The 21,746-nt window shown below is 37.6% G+C and overlaps 1 protein-coding gene across 1 annotated transcript; it reads right to left on the bottom strand.

Annotated features, from left to right (window-relative positions):
• Window positions 1-359: 359 nt before the first annotated feature.
• Window positions 360-6,949, bottom strand: LOC102116544 (tripartite motif-containing protein 49D). The gene is made up of 6 exons (XM_015436044.4): window positions 6,535-6,949; window positions 6,154-6,249; window positions 4,223-4,453; window positions 3,494-3,516; window positions 2,535-2,632; window positions 360-1,096 (listed from the first exon to the last, which is right to left on the bottom strand). The coding sequence occupies exons 1-6, from the start codon at window positions 6,943-6,945 to the stop codon at window positions 600-602; spliced, it is 1,356 nt and encodes a 451-aa protein (XP_015291530.3). The 5' UTR covers window positions 6,946-6,949; the 3' UTR covers window positions 360-599.
• Window positions 6,950-21,746: the final 14,797 nt, after the last annotated feature.

Raw genomic sequence — 21,746 nt, 5'->3', positions numbered from 1 at the left:
TAATCCAGCATTAGTCTGATCACCTTGTGTATTTCAACGTAGAAGAGCACACTAATAATGCAGGATTATTTATATATGTAGTGAGAATTGAAAATAAAGCCCAGCATAGAAGGTCAAATAATATTAACTCAAAGGATAGATCAGTACAATTAAACATGATGGATAAGTGTGATATAGTTAGATAAAGAGAAAGAAAAACATTTCCTAGTTATCATTGAGACTTCACTCCAAGTTTTTTCCACAAAGCAAAAGATCCTGCCTCTCTTCCATTGATTTTAACTTCATTAAGACATGTCTGTCATCTATTGTTTCACTCAGTGACACTCAGAAATAAAGAAAAAAAAACAGAGAATATATTTGATGCCATGATCATTAATAATGATTTTTCAAAAATTATTTAATAAAGTACCAATACATATACTTTTAGTATTTTTACCATATTTAATAGTGACACAATAAATGAATTTTAATAACATTAGAAGGCAATTGAAGACATAAAACAGAACTTATTTGTCCTGTTTGATAAGGCACAATGAAGAGGGCTTCCTGGGATAAAGCGGTTCCCACAGCAAATGAACACATTTCTGATTTGTCACTGGTCAGAGGTGAATACAGCAAAAGATAGGCCTGAGAGGTGAGAAGGAGCAATTAGGGATGGTGTATATAAGGGAGCTTTGATTAACATCAACAAAGCTCACAGTTCCAGCTTCACAATCCAGGAATAATCCTACGTGACTGGTAGGTCTTGGGACGTATTGCAGTGTAAGTGGGGAGGTGGTAAAGAGACTGAACTGAATGTCATTCTTAACACATGCAAGACTAAAGAGTCCCTCCTCTCCATATATATTGTCATTCTGATTATTCTCTTTCCAAAACTTATTACAGACACCAAAAGCCCAGTTCCAAGAGTCCCCCACATAGACCTCCCAGTAGTATTTGCCGGAGGTGAAAGTCTGAGTACCCCATGCAAGAAAACTTGTAGGTGTTGCAGTGGTATGGGGTGCATTTTGATGGTCACATCCAATACAAATAATTCTCAAATCTCCATATTGAAAGATATGACTGTTGGCTTCATCATGATGCAGAGTAATATCCACTGCAAAATAAATAAATAAATAAATAAATAGAAAGAAAGAAAACATGTGTAGACATGTGTAAATAAGGAAAAATTGTTCTATCAAGAAGTTACTTTACCAGGAAATGTAAAGTCACAAGGACAATTTTGCTTGTAACTTTTAATAAAGTATAGAGATGATTAATATTATCTACAAGACAAAATGCTAACCACAGATATTAAAAATGTTTTGAAAACTTACGTATTGAGAGAGAAATGTAAAACCAACTTCTTTCAATCCAATTTTCAAAGCAAAATTTACACATTATGTTTTTTTGTTTTTATTTTTTTTTGAGACGGAGTCTCGCTCTGTCGCCCAGGCCGGAGTGCAGTGGCCAGATCTCAGCTCACTGCAAGCTCCGCCTCCCGGGTTCACGCCATTCTCCTGCCTCAGCCTCCCAAGTAGCTGGGACTACAGGCGCCCGCCACCTCGCCCGGCTAGTTTTTTGTACTTTTCAGTAGAGACGGGGTTTCACCATATTAACCAGGATGGTCTCGATCTCCTGACCTCGTGATTCGCCCGTCTCGGCCTCCCAAAGTGCTGGGATTACAGGCTTGAGCCACCGCGCCCGGCCAATTTACACATTATGTACCCTAAATGCTATGCTGTTGTGAAGATCATTACTTAGAAGCGTTTCTTATTCTTGAAAACTAGTGCTATCATTTGGGAAAGAATGTGAAGACTTTCAGTTACGCAAGAAGTGCTCTAGCTAACTGGATAAAAATCTATAAGTACATGTCATAAGTGACAATTTAAAGCAGATTTCTGCAAAATCTTTGAGTGTATTCATTTGAACAGTTAAAATCAGTCTCTCTGTGGTCCTCAATGCTAGCTCGGGGCTGAAGCTGGATTTTAGACTTAACATGTCGCTTATCATATTGCAATTAAACTGAACTTCTTTTTGTTTGTAATTTTACTTGTTTTCACAAAATGATTTCTTCTTTTTATTTTTACCCATTAACTAATTTTTTTGCAATACATAATATATAGCCATTTAAAAAAATAAAAAAAACCCAAGAATCTCCAGTAAACTATATTCCCCAAAAGAATAGTTCTTAGCTGTTCAAATGAATACACTCAAGAAATGTAAAATTTTGTATTTAACATTAAATAACTCACTTTCATTCTGAGCATTGTTTCATTTGCTTCTTTTTAAGATTTGCTACACTACTTCTTTTTCCCATTATGTAACTCAGTACATATGAGGCGATAATGTATTTGTTTTTCACAATCTTTCAAACTTAATGCTGTAAGTCTGCTATAAATACAGATACAGATACAAAAGGATAGCATGATTATATTGTTCACTTATGGCTATAAAGAAGTAAAACATTTGATAAAGGGTGAAATATTACCTATGTGATTCTAACAATAATAATATTTAGATAGTGGGAGTGCTGCCTGTGGGTGGAGACTTACCTCGGAACTGGTTGAGCCTGTCCCTCAGTCCAGTGATGGGCCCTGCACTGAGCTCTAGATTCAGAGGCTGGGGCATGTGCAGCAGCACGGACTCACTCCTGCAAGGAAAAAACAGCAGTTACAACATCTACAACCATAAAATAAATAAAAATCACTATTTGTATTTGAAAGACATTTCATGAGAATCCTTTGAATCCACAAATTTAACAATTCAAAAATTATTACTTCCTATTTGAAATTAATTACTATTTATAGTTTCTGAATTTTAAAGCATGGTGGGGGAGTCTGAGTCAGAATTCAGTCTGATCTTTCTTTTTTTTGCCCCAAATATGTAAGGTTCCTTAGCCTTATGGCCTTGAGAATATTTAGAAATGAAATTCTGAGTTCCACTTCTTGGCAGACTCTCCTAAGATCTTTGTCTGAAATAGTGGGGTTCTGGGGAGACTGCAGCATCTGCTGTTTCCTTTTCAGGATAAAGGATGTGAAATTTGTTCTAGGCAGCGAGATCTGCTTTTTAGAAACAAGCTTCCCTAGGGACTTATACAGTTCTAACACTCTGCAGTTTTTTCAATCTATTTTTCAGAACTGTTAACTGATATGTATATATGTATAAACAACAAATCACCAACACTTTTTCACTGCCAAAATACTTCCCCCCACTTCTCTACTGTTTCCTCTGGCGACTTTCTCACTATCCACAAAACAAAACTTTATCTTTCACCTATGCAGGCTTTTAAGAAATAAAACAAAATCAGGAATAAACATTTTTAAAATTTTATTTCACTATCTATTTATGTATTTATTTAGTGGTCTTGTCTTTTCTGGTGTGGGAATGAAAGTAGATGCAAAAAAAAAGTAGTATCAATATCTTAATCATTTATGCCATGACTTTGGTAGAGCCTGCTTTAATATTTGTGGAAACTGAAAGAACATATGCTAAAATCTAGGTACATACTCACCTGTGTAATATGTCTCCAAAACCCTGTAAAAAAAAATACAAAGAATTAGTGCATTTCACAAGATGCATCTTTCACTAAGTTCAGTGTGAAATTTGGTGTCAGTTTCTGAAGATATTATTTCCCTACCATCTTCTCTTCTGCAAAGCGTTTTCTATTTCTTCTGTAATGAAAAACCCAGTTAGCGTATTGTCATTAATTAATGTCCTGGGAAAGTCTGAGTCTTGAAGACATTCTCTAAAGAGGTGAAGGGGGAAGAAGTCCAGAGGGTCTATGCTCTGTAGTACCCTCGCATAACCTACTCAGTCATCTTTCCCAGAACCTATTACCCAAATGAGTGGACCCAAAAATAATATTAGTGAGATCCTAGATTCCCATAACTTCTGATCTTGCATATCCTCAAATTAACCTAAATGTAAATGAATCACTCACTATTTTATACATGTTTAGCAACCCAAAGTATATTACTGACTTAGATGGGGAATATTTTTTTGGGCTGTTACCTTGACCATTCCACAGAGTTTTGTGGCTGGTGGATAAAGTAGGAGGGACCTTTGGCCTGGTAGAATCCCTTGGCGGGGCTATATTCTCCCAGTAAAGTAGCATTAGTTATGCAAATGTGTTTTTGGAAACACATCATGGAAATAAAGGTAGGGAGATGGATTTCAGCCATGAGGAAAATACCTATACATGTGAATATTCAAAAACCTGAACCACGTTGTAAGCTTGTACCTGAAGTAGCTCCACATCTGGTTTATGGCACATTTTCTTCAGCTCTGCATACATTCCTCTTAAAATCTCCCTCCTATGAGCCATTTTGGCTTTACTTAAATGAAGTTGATGAAAAATATCTTTCCCCTTCTTTTTCAGCATCTCCAAATTATGTTTTTCTTCTTCATGGTGAAGTGCAGGCATCTTCTGATACTCAGCTCTAATTGCTTCTAGCCTTAAATTCACATAATCCTGCAGTGATAATGGGTTAGTCAAAAGAGATATGTATTTATCCATCTACTATTAAATCTCACTGATTCCTTTTGTCTCTCAAACATCCAATAGTTTAAACCTCAGTCTTGCCAGTTCTTAGAATCCACAAATTTTGTTTCTTTCCCTTCTTGTATCTGATCAATTACATTAAATTTATTCAAGATAATGTGTTTTCTAAGATAGTTGGAAATTAAAAACAACAACAAAAAAAAACCACTTGGATTTCTCTATTCCAACCCATATTTATGGAAAAATAAGAACAATTCATGCTTGTGAGTTGGAGTATAGAGCTGTAGTTACTAAAAAGAAAATAATTATTTCTATTTCTGACATTCACAACGAGTTGCTTAAACTCATTCTATGTGAAATGACCCTAGACTACCATGTCCAGCTAAATGCATTTCACCCAGCAAAACCTATCCCAATAAGGTTGCATTTATGATTTGGCCATCTTTGTCTCTCTGAATTCATTTCCTTCCATTTTTTTTCTAACTCATCCCAATCTGAAACATAGACTTCTTTGTGGTTCCTCAGGCCTCCGAATATACACAAACTCCAAATTACTGCATATGCTGTTCTCTCCAACTAGAATTTTACACAAACACAAACACATATACATTTACATATATACACACTCATGGTCCACATATATATCCATATACACATTCGTGTTCCCCCTCCTCTTTAAAATTTTGTTTCAATTTGAATTTTTCAGTGAGGCTTTTTTCTGACCACCCTATTTAAAACTCAGACACTCATCTCCAGTTTCCAGTCTCTATTGTTCTTTTCTACTTCTCTGCTTGATTATTCTCCAACAAAGAACCTACCACACTCGAACATATAATGTTTTGCACATTTTTGCATATTGACCATTTGTCTCTCTTGTTTGGATTGTACGATTTGTGAGGACGAAGATGCTTTCTTTCTCCTATACTAGTAAACTTTCTAATTTAATATTCAACATAGACTAGGTTCTTATGAAATACTTTTCAGCAAACTAATATTAGCTATCATACCCTGAAAGTATATATCCACAAAGAGAAAATCATTTTTAATATTTTTCTGAAGTCCTCAGAGTTCTCCTTATATTTAGAGACTAGATCCCATATTTCTGGCAGGTTTATATGTCTCCCTCAAGACACAAATCCACATTTCTCAACACTTTTCTCATATGTTATGTATTATTCAATATTAATTAGTTGAGATTCCTAATGTCATGGTTCCCCTAGATTTCTCCTGTCACTTTTTCTGCCTCAAATTTTCCATACAGTTCCAAATACTACTTGTCCACCAGCCTTCAGATTAATGCTGACCCAGGTTCAGAAGGTTCACTTGAGCTTTCCATGGCTGCCAAATAAATCTTGTGCCCAGCATTTATCCAACCAGCACATATAGAATGCTGTGAGATGGCCCGGTTTCTTGTATCTGTTGGTGTACAGCTACAGGTTTGTATGAAAACAAACCAGCGTGCTTTGGGTGACATCAATGGTTTTGTTAGAAATCCTATCTAACAGTCATACTATTCTACAAAAGAAATGAGGCCACTTTTTCTCAATGTTTTCTTTTTTTTTTTTATTGACTCACAGAAACATTATGGTTTGATATCAAGTTCCTATTTTGAGAGTCACCCATTTGCCCACCATAAGCTCCTGGAGAAGGGAGAGTAGTACAGGACTAACCTTCCAGTATCTGGTTCTGGTGGTTTCCATGTTCAGGTTTCTGTGATTTTCACAAGCTTTTTCCCATAAAGACTCCATTTTCTTTAAAAGGTTCTCCTGCAAAAGAGCCATGAATTGAAGCGCCAGTGAAGACAATAAAGTAACATGCAGACCGTTTCATAGGGAGGGGGCCCAGAATGAGAGACAAATAAGTCCCTAGTAAATGGCATTTCTTCTGTTTCCCTTCTTGTTTGTCAAATCCCAGAGGTTTCAAGCTAAGAAAGCCCAAAAGAGAGCTGCTTAAAGGGACTCAGAGTTGGCTTTATCCAATCTGCAAGAAAGTAGACCCACAAGAATTTCATGTGTCCTTTATAGAAGTAGATGTTCAGAGGCATCACTTACCCGGTGTTCCTCAGCAGCCCACTCAATGGGACAGTGTTTGTGGTCTCGGTGCTCCTGAGAGCTGGAGCACAGCAAACAGAGCAGGCTCTTGTCCACTTCACAGAACATCTTCTTTGTCTCCCTGTGAATGCCACACATTTGCTCCTCAGAGCTCAGGAATTGCCTGAGACTGGCTTTTCTGGCAAGGGAAGCCATCTTCTTCAAACGAATGTTAGTTTTGAAGTTTCTGTGCTGTGTTGTCTTTATGCATTCAAAGCACTGAGTAAGAATTGGGATGTCTTGCCAGTTGAGGTAGAAACAGGGCCTGCAAAAGCTGTGCCCACAGTCTATGGTGATTGGGTCTATGAAGTAGTTCATGCAGATGGGACAAGTGAGTTCCCTCTGGAAGGCCTGCAAGATTTCAGAATTCATGTTTCTGAGGAAGAAAGAGCAACATGTCATTTTGGGGTCTGGGTTGATGAAAAGTTTCTGAACATGTGGAGATATGTGACAGCTATAGTTTCTTCTCTTGACACGGTTCATTAAAGCACAGTGAACTCTTCCTTCTGTAACAAAAATAAAAATCTCACACAAAGAGAGTCTCCCGGCTTTATAGGAGATGTTACTGACTAGATGACTCACAGTCCCTTCTGCTCCTAGTTGCTGTCTGTAACATAATACTAACCTATTCAATTTCCCATTTTCTGAATGTGGATCTGGAAATTGGATTTGATTCTAAGTGGCCTAGAATAAACTGTAGTTGTTCCTATTCTTCTTTCACGTAACTGCTGAATAAGTATGAGAGAGTGGGAAAAATCACCCTGGCCAAAGAAATACGAGAAGATGACCAGAGGGTTCTATGACATATTTTTAGAGAGAGACACAACAGTGGGGCAGCAAACCACCACGGCACATGTTTACCTATGTAACAAACCTGTAAGTCCTTCACATTTATCTCAGGACTTAAAATAATATAACACTAAAGTAAAATAAAAACCAAAACCAAAACAAAATAAAAAACAACCAATCAACAAAATAAACAAATTTTAAAAACCAGCAATTAAACTAATTTAAGTTTAATAGAAGAGAAAAAATAATTAAAGATACTGGGCCTTTTTATTTTCTCGTGGATTAAATTAACTTCTCCTAGGGATACCCAGACTCTGAACTATCATATAATAGGATTTTTGTTAAACTCAAAGAGGTGTAGTTATATTTCTATGGTGTGATGGTGAATTCTAGGTATCAGTCTGACTGGATTAACCAATACCTAGGGAACTGGTGCAGCATTGTTTCTGGGGGAGTCTGTGAAGGTGTTTCCAGAGGAGAGAGACATGTGAGTTGGTGAGCTGAGTGGGACCATCATCTCTCAATGTGAAAGGGCCCCATTCAATCAGCTGGTAGCTCAGATAAAAGGAAAAAGCCAGAGAAAAGGCAATTTTCTCTTTCTTTCTCCTGAAGCTGGTTCTGAGGCTTTCAGCTTTGAGCTCAGTCAGGTTACTGGTATCCTCAGGATACCAGCTATATTGCAACTGCTCTGACTCCATAATCAAGCAAACAAATTTTCCTGATGAATTCCCTCTCATGTAGAATCATGTGTAGCTTGAGGACAGATATATGTTCTGCGAAATGTGTAAGGAAGTATTATTTATTTAGTTTTTGAGATGGAGTCTTCCTCTGTCACCCAGGCTGGAGTGCAGTGGTGCAATCTCGGCTCACTGCAACCTCCACCTCTCAGGGCAAAGCGAATCTCCTGCCTTAACCTCCCGAGTACCTGAGATTACAGGAACACACCACTACACATGGATAATTTTTTCTTTTTTCTTTTTTTTTAAGTAGAGACAAGATTTCGCCATGTTGGCAGGCTGGACTTGAACTCCTGACCTCAAGTAATGTGCCTGCCACAGCCTCCCAAAGTGCTGGGATTACAGGTGTGAGCCACCACTCCCAGCCAGGTGGTTTTATTGTTTTGACATGATAGAATATACTTATACAAACCTAGATGGTATAGCCTCTTACACACCTATGGTGTACAGTACAGCCTATTGCTCCTAGGTTAAAAAACTGTACAGCATGTTCTGTACTGTACACTGTAGGCAATTGTAACACAATGGTAATTATTTAGTATGTAAACATATTTAAATACAGAAAAGGTACAGTAAACATACTGGTATTATAATCTTATGTGACCACCATGTGTTGTTTGTGGTTGACTGAAATGGCTCATGAATGTATCTCTACATATATACATATACATCCTATGATTCTGTTTGTCTGGAGAGCCCTGACTAATATATAAACTATAGTCTTTGTTTGGCAATTTTGAGTCCTTTATTCTCCTTTATTTGATAACACATGCTGAATTTTAGTGAAAGAAATGAAAAATCTTAGAATTGCAAATATTCTCCAGAGGTCATCTAAGTCATTTTAAGGAAGTTTTCATAGTTTAATAAGATTAAGACTCAAGTGAGATCACAATCACCGTCACGTATCCAATTTTATCTTATACATTTGGTCAAAAAATTGTGTTTTGATTTCTAAACTAGGATGTTTTGGGGAGCTTTTTCATTTTTTTCAGTTTCACTATTTTGCATCTCTCATCACTACCTTAGTAATTTAAAGCCATGTCTAAAAGCTGAATGAATGAATTAACATTGATTAACATCTTCTGAATTCAATTTTACAATATTAATTCACTCATTACACATATATTTACACATATCTATGTGTACTTATATGTATTAATATCAACTCCATATATTTATTATGCATACATATCTGTTGCAGCAAACACTAGATATTTAAATTTTTTCAAAACTATATTGAAGAATGATAGAAAACACAAAATAACAACAATTAGTATCCTCATAATTCATAAAATCTATAGTAAGAGTACGAATTAGAAATGGTATCATTGTGTAGATTTAAGATAATGAGATATTTTTAACATTCTATTATTTTGCAAAGGAAAGAAGATATAATTTTATCAATATAAGTTTCACTTACTGCTGGGTTCTTTTAATGGTTCCCACAATGATTCTTCAAGAAACAATTCTGTTAAGTACTCCTCAAGGTCAGGAGCTCATTCAATGCAGTACTGAATTTCAGAGGTCACCAAAATACAGCTCCCTCTAAGTGCGGTCCTTCTCCTTTGGAGAAAACTGAGCTTGTCTATTCTAGGTCCTTTTATAAGAATCTGCGAAGACCACACCCACCTCTTTAAGTGGGTGGAGTATTGAGAAAGGTTGAAAATAAGATGATTAGGTTTATGCAGTATTTAGAACACACCTTTGCACCGCTGATGAAATTATCATCACTTCTTCATTCTAAAAAACCACGACTGAAATGAATCATATGTAACATAAATCCTATCAGATTAGACATAGACTAGAAATTAATATGCATTTTATACTGTTTATTGAGTTTCATCCAAGATACAGGCATTCCTTTAAGGGCACATTTATTTATTCTAGAGAAACTATCTCCTTGTGGAGACACTCGGTGGTACAATCATAGCTCACTGCAGCCTTGAATTCCAAGGCTCAAGGGATCCTCCTGCTTCAACCTCCCAAGTAGCTAGGACTACAGGTTCACACTATCCCATCTGGATAATGTTTTTTAAAACTTTTCATAGAGTCAGGGTATGATTCTGTAGCCCAGGCTGTTCTCCAACTCCTGTCTTGAAGTGATCCTCTGGTCTTAGACTTCCAAAGTGCTTGGGAGCACAGGCATAAACCACCATGTCCAGCCTTAAATGCTGCTTTAGTACGTTTATAGGATATTCCCAGAGAAGTCCAACAGGAAGATACAACTTTTTTTTGTTTTGTTTTCTACCACTCTAAGAGAGATCACTGATTAACCAAATAGCCACACTAATTTGAGGTCTCTTATTGAATTTACAAAACTTCGTCAATCTCATGGGTGAAATGAGTTATTATTTTAGTGCTTTTCTCCACATAGTGCATGATGTTCTACGAATACTAGAAATGCAATATAATAATTAATTTGGGGATTATAAACAAGTTTTAGAATGTATGCTAATTCACAAATACAAAATCCAAATGATAGGGATGGACAGTATCTTTTTTTCTATAACAAATACTTTTGTTGTCATGTGACAATTAAAAAAAGAAAAGAGACTTCAGAAGCGGCTGCTCAAATATTTTCTGACAGAGGAATTCTTTGCCAATAGCCCCCCAAAGACTTAGAGTCAAGAGTGTCAGAACAGTGAAGACAAATCTATCAGCCCTATGTCTGCCAAGGTTCAAAAAATCTGTCAAGGTTCAGAAATCAAAGCAGAACCCATAAGATATATGTACAGCTAGGGAGGTTCACATATATATCAAGTGCGAGGAATTGGTTTCCACAGTTGATGGGCTGCCTGAGCAAGAGATCCCGGTTAAAGTCAGTCAGGAAGAAAAATCCTCAGCTGGCTGGATCTCAATGGTCATGATTCAAAGCTTTGGTCCAAAGTCAATGGGGAGCAATTGGAAGATTAGAGTCTCATTTGTAAGTGTTGTTCAAGGAATGCCTGTGTCTTTCTTTAAAGGACTTTCACTGATGAAGTCAGGCTTACCTGGGTACACTTGCTAGTTACAGGAGTAGGACCTTTGGTTACATCTGCAAAATACCTTCCCAGTAGGTCCTAGGTGAGTGTTTCATTGAGTAATAATAAGGTTTGCCTATGCCACAAAGTCCAGTTTCATTCTCCTACTTGTGACTTGCCAATTATCCCAGGACCATTTGTTGAATAGGGATCCCTCCTCTTGCTCCTGGCAGCCCTGAACCCGCCCGGTTACAGGACCACAGGCCTCAGCCTGGAGGAGCGCTGCCGCCGGGGCGAGCCCCAGCTCCCCTACCCTGAGCCCGGATGCCTGGCTCCTGCGTCAAGGTGCCAGAAAAACCAGGACCCAGCGCCCGCCTGACCTACCCGGACTGCGCCCTGGCCTGCGAGACACCGCGCTCTCCTCTGCCCTGCGAGATACCTGGAGGGGCCCCTTTGGATCGCGGCCGCTGCCACCATAGTCACCACCATAGTCGCTGCCGCGGGCGTCGGAGGGAAGGACCTTAGGGTGGCTTTCCCAGCCGGCTGCCACACAGGAGATCTGGATGCTTAACCCGCCCGGCCGACAGATCTTAACAAGGTAGGTATCTTGTAGAACAGCTCAACCCAAAGGCAGATTGCTAGTCTGGACTTTACTACAGGCGGGACTGCGGTGATGTTTATAGCACTGAAGTGAACTCCATTGTAAGTACAGAAAGTGGCCTCTCTGCTTTCCCCCCGAAGCACAATCATATTCACCTTGCAGACTTGAATTACTGAAGATGTAAGCCAACTGTTACGCTCAGTTTCAGAGACCCGCTGTGCACAGCATGGAGACTGTCCCTGGTCAAAGTCTTAGCAAGTCAAGGTTAAGGAATGCGTCTGACTCCCCTGAACTGTACCTTGGAAAGTGAACCAAGGCCTGGGTTTTGCTCTGGAAGCCTGTCTTGCCTGCTTCTATCATCTGGCGCTCTGCATGTGAGTCTTGCAGCCATATGGACACTGCTGTATGTTACTGTCATGATTCTCTGCTCTTCTTTGAGTTCAGACTTGGCACCTTATTTTACTTCTGATCCACTCTCTGCTGTCCAGAAACGTAGTGGACCCATAGTACAGCTATGTGGATTGCTGAGGTTGGAGGATTGTTTGATCTGGGGAGTTCCAGGCTGCAGTGTGCTGTGATCTTACCACTGCACTCCAACCTGGGCGACAGAGTGAGAGCCTGTCTCAAAAACAAAACAAAACAAAACAAAACAAAAACAGAAAGCTGACTGTATTTATCCATCCTTCCTTATTGCTCTAATAGTAATATTCTAATATACAATGAGATTATATACGAGATGAGGATGGTTAAAACAGTATAATGCTATTAAAATATAAACGACTACAGAATTGTGTGTTTGCATTACTCCTATCATTGAAATATCCCATTATGCAACCCGTCTGTCATTAAACTTTTGTATCAGGGTTTCTCCTTACAGATGGAGTCAGCCTTTTTTAGACTTTGTTCTCAGCAATCCTCATTAAAGGAGGCATAACTGGATTGTTTTATATAAATTCAAAAAACTTATATCAGGAACTTTTAATATGTTTGTTGTGTTCCATGTTGAGAGTAATTAAATTAAGTACTAGAAAATACACTATGAAATATGATATTTGATATACAGTTGGACCTCCATATGATAGGGTTCTGCACCCATGGATTCAACTCATCATGCATTAAAACATTTCAGGAATGTTTTAAAAATTGAATGATTACATTTTCACTGCACATGTGCAGACTTTTTTGCTTGTCATTATTCCCTAAATAATACAATGTAACAACTACTTACACAGCATTTACATTGCATTCAGTATTTTAAGTAATCTAGAGATAATTAAAGTACATTGGAGGATGTGCTTAGTCTACTTGCAAATAATTCGCCATCTTATGTAAGGACATCTGAGGATTATTAGCATCCAGGGATTTTGGTATCTATGGGGGATCCTGGAACCAATTTCCAGTCGCTACTTAAGGAAAGGCTTCATACAAAATTAACATGATCAAAATATAGGTATTTCTGATAATAAGGATAGTTTACTGCACATGTATTTTAAAAATTTCAAAGACCTAAATAAATTGAAAATTTTATTAAAATGTAATGAGGTTTCTCACTATTCCGTATTTTTCTGAAGCAAAAAGTGAGTCTTACTTTCTATTCTGGTAATGACATCTTCCCAGGTAACTGTCTGTAGGATGCCATAGGTGGAACAGAGAAAATAAAATTCCAGTTCAAGGGGAAGAAACCTGTGCTCTTGCATTAGCCCATGAGTTTGGATAAACCCACTCAGGTATTCACTTGCCTGGGCTGGCTTGGAAATCAAGGGGAAAAAAAAAATACAGCTTAAAAGAAAAGACATGTGCAGGATTCTAAGAGAGAGTAGTTTAATGAAAATCAAAACAAATGTATACCTCCACACTTTTAAAGATGGTGCAAAGTTTCATAGAAACAGATAAAGAAAATTGAGTAGTCAGTAGGTTAGCATTCTCAGAAGTTGGTGTTTCTGATGCCTTTAGTCAAGTTACCGACCTATCCCTGATTCTGTTAGTGCAAGGCAAAGCAAAGGTGTAAGAGGGTAAGGGAAAGAACCTCAGAGGCTACAAATGAGAAAACTGTTGGCCACATTAACAAATCATTGTTACATTCATAATCTAGAAACACCTGCATCTGGCCTAGAGGCCTTTCTGTATCCTGAGGAAAGACTGGGGAAGAGGTCTTGAGATGATACCAGCAGTCTTCTTGACACAAAAAAGTAGAAAAATTTTCTTGGAGTTAACCAGCATGTCATTTCTCATTGTCCAAGAATCTTTGCAAAATCCAACGGCCCAGTTCCAACACTGCCCAACATCCACCTGTCAGTGATATCTTCCAAAAGTGAATGCCTGGCCTCGCCATCAAGAAAACACTTAGATTTTGTGGGACTTGGAGCAATGTTGAGATCATCAGAACCAAAGAGTAACTGTCTCAGATCTTCAAACAAGGGGAATGTAGCAAGTGGTTATTTTATTATCCCAGGAAATATGAACTGCAGGATTAAGAAAACAGTCACATGAAAACTTAGTGTTATAAACTTCTAATGAACGTGGGCTTTACATAGTGTCTACGTATGCCGGGTTACCACTGGAAATATGGGTCAGGACAGCAGGCACACTAGAGAAGTTTACTGATGTTCAAGGGTTACTCCATTATTCGTAACAATCAAATCCTGAACCAGAAAAATGGGGAAAATTACAAAGTTTCTGGGAATATATAAAGAACAGAAATTATTGCTAAGCTCAGTTACATTCCCTAGAACATTTAAATTTGTGGAATTTTTAATAATTTGAAGATAGTAACAGAAGCAGCTTGCTCTTATTCTCAGACAAATAATGTAAATAATAACTCCTATTTTAAAAAATCACTTTATGTCAGATTTATGGATTTTTCACTGAAGCATGCATAGGTGTAATAAAGTAAAAGAAAATCCACATATGCTTTTTAAAGACTTCTTTGTGAGAATTCTTTGTCAAAGGATCTCTTGAGAAAGGGATAAATCCAGTGAAATTAGTTGCCAGTTTACTTTATGATTGTTGTTATAAATATTCCTCTAATGTTTTTAATATCATTGATGATTATAGAAAGTATTTTTGTGTAATGTTATACACCACTGTGATGCTCAGTGTCAACAACCACAAGCTAGGGCTTGACAAGCTTAGCTTAGGCAGGCATCCTGCTTCCTAAGACCCAGCTTCCCTAAATGCATCCGATAGCATTTCCATTTGTAGTTGGAATCCACCATCTGCTACATACAAAAGCCCCAGATCCTTGAGGATCTTTTCTTTTGCTTCTTTACACCTTACTTTCACCATACACTGTCAGAAATACTTACCTTTCTGCCATAAGTCCTGGCATAATTTGGGGCCATTATGCCAATTTCGTTATACACTTTGAAAATTAAAATTGGAAATGGTAATTTTCTCTGTGTGATTTCTCTATAGTTCCTTGAAACTAATAGCCCTGCCTAACAAACAAACAAAACCTTTCTGCCTTTTAAGAAGGAGAAGACTACATGTACTATGAAGGAGGGTACATTTTCATCATAAATCATGTTCCCACTTCAGTATTAGACTGATAACTGTTACAGTTCTCAAAATTTGAATATAGGAAGAAATTTACCTTTCTAACACGTTTCTAAAATTAGGTAAGAAAGAAGAGAGAAAGTCTTAGCATTCATCACAAAATTCACAGTGAAGGCTTAATTTATTAGATTCCTAAGGATGGGTGAGCCCAAAGGTTATAGCAATTGGTATATAGGAAATGGCCATTGAGGAAATATGTTGCATGGATTCCCAAATTTCTAAATATCTAAATATATTTAAATACAAATTCAAAAAGCTTCAAATAAACTTTTTTTTACTGCAGTTTTTCAGCAATTGAATGAATTTTGAAAGGAAATTTTTTTCTGGGATGTTTTCTACTGTTTTTTTTTCGTTTGTCTTTTTGCTCCTGGATCAAGAAAAACTGACTGTCTCTTTTATTGCTAGACAAGCAATTCACTTTCCAGCATCACGAAAGCATCATTCCAAACACATCACAGAAGGCAAAGAGGATGAGGTCATTTTTCCCAGTGGACTCTGTTTTTCTCAGTCCTAATCTGGAGCAGCTCCAGGTCTGGTTTATGGCACATTTCCTTCAGTTTCTTATACATTCCTCCTACGGCTTTCCCCTTTCATTTCATTCTGTCTTTACTGTCTTTACTTATCTTTTCTTTCCTATTCCAGTCTCTCCAAGTGGCATTCCTCTTCCTCATAAAGTAAATGACAAACTCTCCAATACTCAGCATGGATCATCTTCTTCCATAGATTCACATAACCCTGAAGTAATAATGAAATCATTGGGACACATAGTATACTTTTATTCATGTCTTTTTATTTATTGTTTTATCTTAAGATATTTAGCAATTTGTTGCAATGAATGAACCAAAATTAGGGACTTGTTTCTCTTTTCTTTCTTCCTTTTCTTTCCTTCTTTTCTATGTATATATGTATATATGTATTTGCACCAGAAGTCAAAATCTGGCCTTCAACTATTTGCCCTCAAGTATCTACATTTTATTTAAAAATGGTAATTTGTGATTTGATAATTATCTTACAATACACAAAAACCTCATTACTAAATCTGTTTAGTTTCTTTATTGTCAAATATTTTACCCGCACACTGATTCTTTATTCTAAAAAACAATAGTGGATATTATTTCATAGAATAAGATAAGACGTTTTCAAAATGTTTACTTTTAGCAGTTCAAAAACTACCTGCTAACCAGATCTCACCCCATTAGTGCAACTTGCTTCTTCTTTTCTAAGGCTTTGCACTACATGTATAAACTGACTTCCATGCTATCCTTAGAGACATTATTCAACAATCGCCTTCCAATATTAATTTCCTCTCATTTTCTTTTTCTCACTTTATCTTTGTTATTTTCTCTCAATTTTAAAACCTACCTTATTTACTCCTATTGTTTCGAAATAAAACTAAATAGCTACATTGACCCAATATCTTCACTTGATTTTTGTGCTATCTCCTTTGTCCATAACAAAGCATATTTCCTGACCACATGAGTATGTTCTCTGTACTCATTGGTGAAACTTTCCATCTTTCTTCAACTCCATGAAATCTTTCATTCCCAACTGTTTACACAAACCATGTTCTTCATCTCACCACCAACATCCTTTGAACTACATTCTTTATCTGACCATGAACTTTCTTTGCTAAACACACATTTTTTTATTCCTATTATTTCTAGTCCTTTCTTCCATAAAACACATATGAACTTGGTTTCAAAAAATTATTTTTAAAAATAAAATAAAATAAAACCGTCTCTCCTATTTTTCTTCTATCAACTCATGTTTACCAGTTTTTCTTTCCTAGCCTGGCCCATTAGTACACGGATTACAGAAGGTGTTTTATTTAACCCAACCCCTTCCCTGCCTCCTTGGGACTTTCCTGACTAACCCGAAAGCTCCAGAACTGGGGACAACTGGGTCCCGTTTCATTGCCCCCCATGGAGGCTGTGTTGGGTGGCCTCGGAAAACCCCAGTTGCCTTTATATATCTCGGTAGTGGTTCAATTGTCCTTCTGGAAAATAATCATTTCAGATCACTAATATAACCCATCCACTTTCTCTTACAGATACAAAGAGAATGTGCAGGGGGAAAGCAGAGTTTTCCTTAATCCTGGAGCTGTGCATGATGGACAGAGAAGCCGACTGCTTTCTCTCTGCACACTCTCTGAAAAAGCCTTAGTTCCTCCTCCCTGCAGTCCCTGCAGCCCCTCTCTTTACCCTCCCAAGACATTTAGTGCTCGTGCTTTATCCAGGTCATGTAGGTACTATTCCCAGTAACCAAAATCTCCCGCCATTATTAACACAAGAGGAATAGGGGAGAAACCTATCCCCCATTCCTACTTCTGTCAGAGCAAGACAGCCACCCCAAACATCCCTTAATCTCCAGAATTTTCCCACTAGTAATAATGAATAGTTAAGATCAACCCTTTGGGTGCATATTCCTAACGTCATTTCCCAAGTGTAGCTGACTTAATTGAAACATTTTCTAAAGCCAAAAACTTGCACCTGAATTTGCTGATAATTTGCTGGAGACACATTGTGGTCCGCAGTACCACATCTGAGAGTAAATCACACAGTAAAATGATTAGCCATTGTGGAAGATGGGGGTGGTAGCTACTTGTTATTAGGGATTCGATAAATTTGAGATCTCTCTCTCATATATGCAATACATATATAATGTATTATATATGACACTGGCAGTAAACTACAAATTAAACAATATATAATATATATATTCATGTATATGTATAATATACATATATATTATATATAGCTAAATAAGTAGATACATAGATATGTAGATAGATATGTACCACTGTCTCTACCTATCATTTGTTTTTCTCACTGGTCATCACTGTTGCTCAGGCTGGAGTGCAGTGCTGCTATCTCACTCACTTCCAATTTTGCCTCCCAGGTTCAAGCTATTCGCATGCCTCAGCCTCCGAAGTAGCTGGGAGTACAGGCATGAGTCACCACACTCTGCTAATTTTTGTAATTTTAGTAGAGAGGGGGTTTCACCTTGTTGGCTAGGCTGGTCTCGAACTTCATACCTCAAGTGATCCATCTGCCTGGGGCACCCAAAGTGCTGGGATTGCAGGTGTGAGCCACCACACCAGGCTTATAATACATTCCTGGACGAGGTGTGATGGAGCAAGGACAGGCGAAAAGGCTTCTAGGTAGGGTCCTGGAGGGATCCCGCAAGGACCAAGAGGGATGCTTGGAGGAGGAGAGGATCAGGACACACTCCAGAAATTGACCTTCAGGAACAGCTTGAGGTGGCCAGGCACAGTGATGGAGGTGGATCCGGTGAGGTGGGGCTGGGATTCTGCTGGGCAGGAAACAGAGAGGACTGCCCAGAGGCACTTCTCTCAAGGTTGCAGCTACAGAGTATAAGCTCACGGTAGCCCTTGCACTAGGGTTCTTTTAAGAATGCTAGATGTTACTTCATGAACAGTCATATCAAGGTACACTATTTTTGGAAAGGCATTTTCTTCCCTCTGCACTCTCCTTAGATAAGAAACAAAGAACAATAATAATGAAAGCATGCCCTATTGACACTATTTGTATGGAATGGAACTTGAACTTTTATGAGGTAAAGATCAGTCAACATAGCTTTCCGAGCATCCTGATTCTAGAGCTCTCCTTTTGATTTCATAAGGTATTCAATAAAAATCCCTTGAGTTTTTGCTCTGTCCTGGTTCTGCTTCTGTCTCCACTTATTACTGGGGCCTTCCCATTTTTTTGATCCTATTGTGTCAGCCTTGTTTAATATGTAGTTTACTCCCAGTATATTCTTCTCAGTATGGAGTTTGATCCTGGAAGAGAATTTGGGCTGGTTATTTTAAGAGCTATGGAAACCATATGGTCCCAGGCTTTCTTTATCTTATCCTCGACTCTTGCTTATTGATGTGTGCAAACTCCCACCCTGCTCAGTTTCTGCAGCTCTGTTTTAATTACCTTGCACAGCTTCTAGTGAACCCTTGTTGCTGACTTGGGGAGTTCTCAAATCTACATATGTTCTGTTCACCCTCTCTGCGTCATCCTGAAAGGATTCTGATTCCTCATGGATATTGCTGCTGCACCTGATTTGTCTGTGATTTTTTATATTTGGGATTTTTTAGGGTACATTGTCACTCAGTGTTGTTGTAGATACTGTTCATGAATTTTAATTTTGTTATTCTAGTTTTTCACTGTTTTTCTTAGAGGTTTGGAAATGGTCTGAAAGCATACTGCACCTCTCTATCTTTTCAGAATTTTAAGGTGAAAATTTATATATATACAAAAGAGTAGGTGTTGAATAAATTTAAAAACACTGTGTTTAAAATCACAAGCAAAGCCCCAACTGCATTTGTACATCTCACCATCTAGCCTGAGCTACAGGTCTTACTACCACTTAGTGACAAATGTGACTTACAGTATCTTCTGAATTGGAAGTGAAAAGAATCAGATCTTTAAAGTTATTTTTGCGAACTTGATGTTAAGAAGCGAAACAAGGGACATAATATGCAAACATTTTCTAAATAAATTGTACCCATCAGCTATCTAGAATTCATGTAAAAATGGTAAAAATGCCTAAATCCCCAGAATCTGTAAGAAAATGAAAGCGTGATGGTAAATTTTATGTGTCAGCTTGAATTGGTCTCTGTAAAGTAGGTTTCCCTCCCCATTAGCTCCTGAATAGAACAAAGAGCTGATGAGAAAGGAGTTTGACCCTTTTGTTCCTGCCTCACTGCTTAAGCTAGCACATCTCATCTTATCTTCTCCTACCATGGAACTGAGGTTTATACCATTGGTTTCCCTGGTCCTCAGGCCTTTAGACTCAGATTGAATTACACCTCTGTCTTTCCTAAGTGACCAGCTTGTAGATTACAGATCATAGTATTTTTTGCCTCCACAATTTTGTGAACCAATTCTTCATAATAAAATAAGGTTTTCTGGGTGGGAGGATCACTTGAGGTCAGGAGTTCGAGACCAGCCTGGACAACATGGTGAAGCCCTGTCTTTACTAAAAATACAAAAATTAATCGGGTGTGGTGACAGGTGCCTGTAATTCCAGCTACTTAGGAGGCTAAGGCAGAAGAATCACTTGAATCTGGGAGGCGGATATTGCAGTGAGCCCAGATCACACCACTGCACTGCAGCCTGGGCGGCGAGCCACCGTATCTGTCTCTCTCTGTCTCGTCTCTGTATTTTTTTTTTTTAATTTTTATTTTTATTTTATTTGATTTTATTTTTTTTTTTATTATACTTTAAGTTCTAGGGTACATGTGCATAACGTGCAGCTTTGTTACATATGTATACTTGTGCCATGTTGCTGTGCTGCACCCATCAACTCGTCAGCACCCATCAACTGGTCATTTACATCAGGTATAACTCCCAATGCACTCCCTCCCCCCTCCCCCCTCCCCATGATAGGCCCCGGTGTGTGATGTTCCCCTTCCCGAGTCCAGGTGATCTCATTGTTCAGTTCCCACCTATGAGTGAGAACATGCGGTGTTTGGTTTTCACGTCTCTGTATTATTCTATATCTCTTGTTACTCTATTTCTCTGTGTTGGTGCTACTGTTTCTCTGGAGGACGATGACTAATACAGTACGAAAAATTACATAAATATATGATAAAATAAATTTGTCATAAATTGATATACATTATAAAGTTAACAAAATAATAACAGTAAATAGCAATTTTCTTATTTTTATTATAATTTATTTCAAATGTACACATTGGTGTAATTTTCATGATTTTAAATTCCGTAACCATTAGGCTGAAAGTCAGAAGCAAGCCAAGAACATATTATTATCATTGCTTAACATTATCCTGGATATTTTAATTCAATACATTCAGAAATTAGAGGTATAAAATGGTAAACATTTTCATTATTCTCTGAAACTTATTTACCTAGAAAAGACTTATAAATAAAAATTTACTAAGCTATCTAGGGACAAAATAAACACTCGATAGTCAATGGTTTTCATATAAAAAGTATACGACTACTGTGATGCTAATATTCACGAGAACAAAATATGAAAATAGACAGAAATGTTTAAGAGAATAAAGGTATACTGAGAAGGCACTAACCTTAGGTTGGTTTTCAAACATATTAGTAAATGAAAAAAAATTTAAACAATGTTTTATTGTTGCATGAATTCATAGAGCAGATAGTGAAACAGAATAGTGTATTTATCTCTATATGTCTTTCTGTGCATCTTTCCATCAATCCTGAGTGCTGCAGGGGAGATTCACTTGCACCTGAAGCAGCAGGAAATATTTGGAGCTTCAAGAAAAAATGCAGAGAGCACTTAGAGAAGCTGCACCCAGCGTCATCAGGGATTCTGTGGAGGAGCCCATTCAGATGAAATAGGTAAGTTTTTATTTTGTGTTTTCATATTTCTTTTGGAAATGAAAAAGAAAAGTCTCAATGAAAGCTAAGAGTCAGACATACATATAGAAATATTGCTGCCTACTCCCAGGCATGGGAATGGCCAACTCCTTCCTTCAAGAGTGGAGGAGACAGATATCAAGAGTATAACAATTTTCTTAAGACACTC

Source organism: Macaca fascicularis, chromosome 14, assembly GCF_037993035.2.
Source record: "Macaca fascicularis isolate 582-1 chromosome 14, T2T-MFA8v1.1".
NCBI classification, from domain to species: Eukaryota; Metazoa; Chordata; class Mammalia; order Primates; family Cercopithecidae; genus Macaca; species Macaca fascicularis.
This window is presented reverse-complemented; position numbering and strand designations above follow the sequence as displayed.